General features: G+C 57.7%; 1 protein-coding gene across 5 annotated transcripts in view; it reads left to right on the plus strand.

Annotated features, from left to right (window-relative positions):
• DVL3 (dishevelled segment polarity protein 3) overlaps window positions 1–6,814 on the plus strand; it is a 33,189-nt gene extending 26,375 nt beyond the window's left edge. The window contains exons 7-17 of one of the 5 annotated variants that reach the window (XM_014939904.1): window positions 431–500; window positions 791–930; window positions 1,128–1,204; window positions 1,611–1,678; window positions 2,039–2,089; window positions 2,211–2,360; window positions 3,184–3,315; window positions 3,561–3,728; window positions 4,333–4,545; window positions 4,764–5,162; window positions 5,624–6,814. In XM_014939904.1, coding sequence (XP_014795390.1) covers window positions 431–500; window positions 791–930; window positions 1,128–1,204; window positions 1,611–1,678; window positions 2,039–2,089; window positions 2,211–2,360; window positions 3,184–3,315; window positions 3,561–3,728; window positions 4,333–4,545; window positions 4,764–5,162; window positions 5,624–5,655 — 1,500 coding nt within the window. In that variant the 3' untranslated portion in view covers window positions 5,656–6,814. Of the gene's footprint in view, window positions 1–430; window positions 501–790; window positions 931–1,127; window positions 1,205–1,610; window positions 1,679–2,038; window positions 2,090–2,210; window positions 2,361–3,183; window positions 3,316–3,560; window positions 3,729–4,332; window positions 4,546–4,763; window positions 5,597–5,623 lie in introns of those variants that run through there. The other 4 variants (XM_014939907.1, XM_014939906.1, XM_014939908.1 and 1 more) reach the window with 4 other exon arrangements.
• The last annotated feature ends 24 nt before the right edge of the window (window positions 6,815–6,838 follow it).

The raw sequence follows: 6,838 nt of genomic DNA on the forward strand, positions 1-6,838 counted from the left end.
ATTTAGATTAGATACTAGAAAGAAATTCTTTACTGTGAGGGTGGTGAGACACTGGAACAGGTTGTCCAGGAAAGTTGTGGATGCTCCATCCCTGGAAGTATTCAAGGCACTGGATGTGTCCCTGCCCAGGGCAGGGAGTTTGGAACTTGATGATCTTTAAGGTCCTTTCCAACTCTAACCATTCTATGATTCTATGAAACCCTTCCCAAGCCAATATAGCTTCAAGAACTGGGAGACCACAGACCTTGTCCTGGCTGTGGAGAGGTGGTAAGGACAGTAGCTGATGCCCTGTGGCTCTGCGAAGCTCCCAGTGTAAGGCTGGAGTTGTGGATTGTGGCTGTGGTGCCACAGGGAACACAAGTGGAGGTAGCTGGGGCTGGGAATGTTACTGAGGCACAGGAGGACATCTCACGTTCCACTTATGTTGCAGTCATCGTCCTTCAGCAGCATCACAGACTCCACCATGTCCCTGAACATCATCACAGTCACGCTGAACATGGGTGAGTGGGAGGTGTGCGTGGAGCCTACAGTCCTTCTGAGTGAGACCGGGCAGTGGAGAGGGAACTGGGGAGGGGGCACAGAGAACACATGTGGGGAGAAGTGAGGGGATGGATTCTGTAGGGGAGTGGCTTGTCTTGAAGCACTGGTCTCTCAAGAGTTCCTCTGCGTCCCAGGACATCCCTCTGGGGCAGGGGTGTGAGCGGCCATTGTTAGCATGTGGTTTGTCTGAGGTTAGGGCTGCTGTGCCTGCTGCTTTATGGTGTCTTACTTTCTCTTTCCATCCCTGCAGAGAAATACAACTTCCTGGGCATTTCTATTGTGGGACAGAGCAACGAGCGTGGGGATGGAGGCATTTACATTGGCTCTATCATGAAGGGTGGTGCTGTGGCAGCTGATGGCAGGATTGAGCCAGGAGACATGCTTTTGCAGGTACTTCTCGCCCACATATCTCCATCTTTGGGCCGAGGAAAGCAGTAAGAAAAGACCCAGAAGCCTCCCTGTGCGCTTTGGCAGGCTAAATCCAGGAAGCTGTGCTTGGGAGAGGGAAGCTGAGTCACTGCTGAGCTGAGTGGGGAGCTCAGCCTCTGGTCACTTCTCTGGAACTCACCTCTTTGCATTGTTTGCAGGTAAACGACATCAACTTTGAGAACATGAGCAACGATGATGCTGTGCGGGTGCTGAGGGAGATTGTGCACAAGCCGGGGTAAGCACTGGGGTTGTTCCTTACCCCCACGGGCAGCTGTACGGTGTGTGCTTGGGGGGTGTGAGTCGTGTCTGCCAGTGGCTCTGCAGCAGCTCAGAACTTAGGGTTTTGGTGTTGCTTCGATTCCTGGGTTTTCATGCCCAAAGCAAGAATTGCAGCCAACAGAATGGTGGTGAATTGGGGTCTGTGCCCCCTTTTTGTGGAGATGCTGTGTCATTAGGGTCGTCAGCAACCCTCAGCAGGGTCATATCATTTTGTCCGTGCCACTAAGGAAATTCATAGCTGGAGGGGGACAAGGGCATTGTATTGGCAACTTCTCCCTGTCTCACAGGATACAGCTCCCACCCGTTGTGCAGGGCTTTGTACTGCTGGGCTCTTGTTCTAACTCTGGCCTTTTTTGTTGCAGGCCCATCACCCTGACGGTGGCCAAGTGCTGGGACCCCAGCCCCCGGGGCTGCTTCTCGTTACCCAGGAGTAAGTGGATAGCTGACCCACCCTTAGCACTGGTGCCCAGCTCATGTGAGAGCCCTGCCTTAAGCACTTACTTGGTTGTTGTCTTGTTCCTCCCCTGTGTGTGTGACTCCACGTGGCACTGAATTGGGGTTTGGTGGGGTTACGGCTCTCCTGTTAGGAGGCTGCTGTGTCCAATTCCCAGGCCAAAATGCCCATAAGCCCAGCCCTCCTTCCCACATCACGCTGGGGACGCGTTTCACTGGGGCAGGGGGGTCACTTGCTCGGGGCGCCAGAGGACAGAGAAACCCCCCCTTGAGCCATAGGGGGATCTCTCCCTCTGCACCTCTCCTGCTGACCCTCCCTCTCTTCTTTCTCTCCCAGTTGCTCCCCAGCGGATCTGGGCTGGGCCAGACTCTCCATGCTCCGATCCGGGTGAGTCCCGGCAGATACCGGGGATGGAATGGCCTGCACTGAGTCCCTGTCCCTCCCCAGAGGCTGAATTAATGAGGGGATAATTTCTTATAGCTGCTGACTGACTCTTTCTTCACTGCAGGTGAGCCCATCCGGCCCATCGACCCGGCAGCCTGGGTGTCTCACACAGCAGCGATGACTGGCACCTACCCAGCGTACGGTATGAGTCCATCCATGAGCACAATCACTTCCACCAGCTCCTCCATCACCAGCTCCATCCCAGAGACCGAACGTAAGTCCTTGTGCCTCCGTGCTCCACCCGCTGCACGGCTTCCTCACCTCCACTGTGCTGTAAAGGGAGCAATACATCTGCCTGGGAGCAGCTGGGACGGGCAAGGTCTGCCCTGCCCGGGGACTGAGGGGGAGATGGCTCTCACCAGGCAGGCGCTGGGATCAGGGGGAGTTTTGGCTGGGTGAATTAATACCACCTTTTTCAGCCCTGTACATAAGGAGAGTCAAAGAGTCTGGGTGCAATCTGGGAGCTGTGGTGGGTGCAGAGGAAAGGCTCAGAGCAGTCAGGGGTTACTGTCTGAGAGCAACAGACCATAGGGAGTTGGCTTCTCCCTGCAGCAGTTTCCCTCCCAGACAGCAGATGAGGAGGGAGGGAGGCAACTGGGAGCCAAGAGCTTCACAGTGGGGCAGGGTCCTGCTGAGCACAGGGCTCTTGTGGTTGCTTTCTGAAGTTTTGGATGATTGCAGTGTACAGAGCCCTGAAGCAAGGGTCTAGAGAGCCGGGGCAGAAAGCCAGGAGTTTGTTATAAGTTTATGAGGAGTGGAGAATCCCCTTGCTGGGCTGTGTGGGCTCACCTGGCAACTTTCAGATCTCAGCTGCTTGGGACTGGTTGGAAGGAAGGAGACTCTAGGCTGGGTTTTGCACAAGATGACGTGGCTGACAGGGGAAGGCTGGAAGGGGGGTTGCACAGCATGCACCCCCAGACTGGCTGCGATGTATTGTTCCCTGGCCCATTCCTCCTGTGTGTCATGCTTCCGTGTAGCCCTGTTGTCTTTTCTGTCTCCTCTCATCTCTGCCTCCCTTCCCTTCGTCCACACCACAGGCCTCGATGACTTTCACCTGTCCATCCACAGCGACATGGCCACCATTGTGAAAGCCATGGCCTCCCCAGAGTCAGGCCTGGAGGTGCGTGACCGCATGTGGCTGAAGATCACCATCCCCAATGCCTTCATTGGTAAGTGACTGTGCTGCTGGCGGCAGGGGCAGGGAGTGGGAAACAGGTGGCCTGTTTTCCGAGCGGATGCCCACGGGAGCATCTCTGTCACCATAAGCTGTTGTCCAGGCCAGAGTCCCAAACTGAACCTTTGGCTGTGCAGTCCCTTTTTGCCTTTTGGCTCACTTTCTCTTGGCTCCAGTGTGGCCTCAAGGGCTACTGCCTTCCTCTCTGTTGCTGTATTTAACTCTGGTGGTTGGTGGCAGGTTCAGATGTTGTGGATTGGCTCTATCACCATGTGGAGGGCTTTACAGACCGTCGTGAGTCCCGCAAATATGCCAGCAATCTGCTGAAGGCTGGCTACATCCGACACACCGTGAACAAGATCACCTTCTCGGAGCAATGTTACTACATCTTCGGGGACCTCTGTGGAAGTATGGCACTTGGTGTGGGTGGGTGGGGGGGAATGGAGGGAGGGTGAGGTCTTGCAGAGCCCTGCTAACACTGTGGGGACAAAGCTACCACCATTGCCATCAGGCTAGGCCCCTTGTTCTAAAGACCCTGTTAAAGAGCAAGGAAGAACATCCTAGCTCCCTTGTCGTGCTACTGGGGTGGTAAAGTTGGAAGATGACGCTGTCACCTACTCTGTGGTCTTTTCTCCTGGGCAGCCATAGCAGAGTCTTAGTCTTCACTGACTTCGTCTCCAGGCTCTGAACTTGCAGTGCTGGCAGAGGGGTGGTGCTCAGACAACTGGGTTCTGCTCAAATGAGAGGGGGGTTGGGGGAGGTAACTGGCGAGGTGAGCTGTAGCTCTGATGTGGTCCTTTTCCACCAAGCTGGTCTCTGTATTAGTGTGGCAGCTCTGACTTGCACAGCCAGGAAGCACAAATGGTTGCAGGGACTATCAGGGAGAGTGCCAACGTCTTGCATCTCCTTGTGCACCCCACCCTTGTCCATCAGCAAGAGTGGACAGGGAGCTGCTTTATTACACGTGGTTGTGTTCTCCTTGGGCTAACCCCTTTTCTCTGCCTTCTTCCAGACATGGCTAATCTGTCTCTTCACGATCACGATGGCTCCAGTGGCGCCTCCGATCAGGACACTTTGGCTCCACTCCCCCACCCGGGAGCTGCACCCTGGCCTATGGCTTTCCCATATCAGTATCCACCACCTCATCCATACAACCCCCACCCTGGCTTCCCAGACCCAGGCTACAGCTACGGAGGGGGCAGCGCGGGCAGCCAGCACAGTGAAGGTGAGTGGACAGGACTGAAATACGCCTGCAGGGAAAGGCTACGTAGGCCAGGGCAAAAGCCATCTCAGAAGGGTTGTGGGACTCGGGGTGGAAAGGAGGCTGAGAGCAGGGTCTGTGCTGGCAGATGGCTGTGCTGTAGGTCCCCTCGGGCCGGAGGAGCATCCTTCCTCCCTGGCTTGTCTGAGCTGTCACCTAACCCTGCCTTGTGCGCTTCGCAGGGAGCCGGAGCAGCGGTTCCAATCGCAGCGGCAGCGAGAGGAGGAAGGAGAGAGAGAAGACCGGGGAGTCCAAGTCGGGCGGCAGCGGAAGCGAGTCAGACCACACCACGAGGAGCAGCATGCGGCGTGAGCGCGCGGCCAGCGAGCGCTCGGTGCCGGCCAGCCAGCACAGCCAGCGCAGCCAGCATTCCCTGGCTCACAGCATCCGCAGCCACCACAGCCAGCAGTCCTACGGGCCGCCCGGCCTCCCCCCTCTCTTCAGCCCCCCCATGTTGCTGATGCCTCCGCCGCCGTCAGCCATGGGCCCCCCCGGGGCGCCGCCGGGCCGTGACCTGGCCTCTGTGCCCCCCGAACTGACGGCCAGTAGACAGTCCTTCCGAATGGCCATGGGCAACCCCAGTGAGTTCTTTGTGGATGTAATGTGAAGCGCCCGTCCCCTGTCTGTCTGCTGCCCCTTCCTTTCCCCCCTCCATCCCTGTCATTTGTCTCCTAGGACCAGCCCTGGCTTCACCCCTTGTTTTTTGGGTTTTTATTTTTTTGTTGGTTTTTTTTTTTTTGGTCTTGATAACGAAAAGAACAAAAAAGGGAAAAAAAAATAAATGGAACTAAACCTTGATTCTAATCCCTCCTCGAGCGGGGTGGAGGGGCCTGGCAGGCCTGCTGGGCACTGCCAGCCCATCCCACCACCAGAGTTGTGTATTGCTGATGGTGATTCCCTCCTGCCGTCCTCGCTAACCCCATTAATCCGCATCTGTCCCAGCGCCCTGTGCTGCTTGCCCGTGTGTCGCTGCTGCCTCGGTCCTTCCACCCTAAACATCTCTTCTTTCTTCTCACCCTTTTGTGTTTCTTCTATCAAGCAGCAAAGAATTACGGGGTGTTTGACTTTCTCTGAGCCTGCAGCCCATGGGGGGGAGAGCTGGAGCGTGGCGTGGCCCGACAGGAGGACACAGAGCTCCAGGGGCGCTGGGCACGCATGGTGCTGAAGATGGCTTCTTTCCTCCCCCTTGTGGAAGACCCCCTGCCCTTCCCGCAGGGACCAGCCTTATATATGCGTTTTAAATCCCGTTGTAGTTGCCTTTTGGCTAATGCATGAATGTTCTAGGGCTTCAGTGCCTCTGGGGAGTGGAGAGATGCCACCACTTGCCTCTTGCCTCCCTCATGCCCACATGTTGGGCCAGGTGCGAGTCTGACGCTGCCCCATGGCAGAACCCTCCTCACCTTGCCCAGGCCATGGGTCTTGGGGCTGGGGCCGTCCCTCTGCCTTCATCTCGGAGCGGTGGAGGGTCCCTGCGCAGCCCTGTGCGACTCGGGGCCCTACCCTTGGGTGCTCAGGGAGGGGGTTTAAGGGCAGGGTTCTGCTCCCTCCGTCCTGCTCTTTGCCCTTCTGCTTGCGACATGCTGCTGCCTGTGCCCTGCCTGGCAGTGGCAGCCGAGGCCGTCTCCCTCCTGCTGCCATGCTGCTGCTCAGCAATGTGACATCCTCAGGGGCCCGGACAGTGTTATAGGTGGGGGTGGGGGGCACAAATGGTTCAATTTCACACTTTGGGGAAAGGTGGAGGTCCCCTGTGTGTGCCCTCCACAGGGCCTGAGTCTGCCTCCCCCTCTGCCGGGAGGGAGGATGCTCTGGGATGGAGCCGGACGGTCCCTCTCCCTCCAGGCTGTGACGGCGGCAGCAGTAGTCCCCGGGGCGGGGGGTGGCAGCCTGGACCCCAGCCTCTGAGCTGGGAGCCTGCGGATGTGTCGGCCAGAGGATCTGTTGGCTCCGGTGCTCCCTGCCCTTTTTCCTTTCTCTTCTGGGTACTCGGGGACGTGCCCCGGGCTGGGGGCAGCCCCTTCCCCGTGCCCGGAGCCAAGCACGGTACAGCAGGGACACGCTCAGCCCCCGGTGCTGGGTCGCCGTGGCTTCCTCTGCAAGCGCCGCCGCCTCTTGTCTGTTTGTTTGCAGTTTTTATACGCCGGAGATGAATCGCATTGTGCTCCTCGGGGGTCTGCATTGCCCCCCGCCCCTCGTCCCCCCGTGGCTGCCCAGCGCCTCTCCTCTCCCCCTACCCGCCCCCCCGTCCCCGCGCCCCCGA

This window comes from Calidris pugnax, unplaced genomic scaffold (assembly GCF_001431845.1).
Source record: "Calidris pugnax isolate Ruff unplaced genomic scaffold, ASM143184v1 scaffold94, whole genome shotgun sequence".
Lineage (NCBI taxonomy): Eukaryota > Metazoa > Chordata > Aves > Charadriiformes > Scolopacidae > Calidris > Calidris pugnax.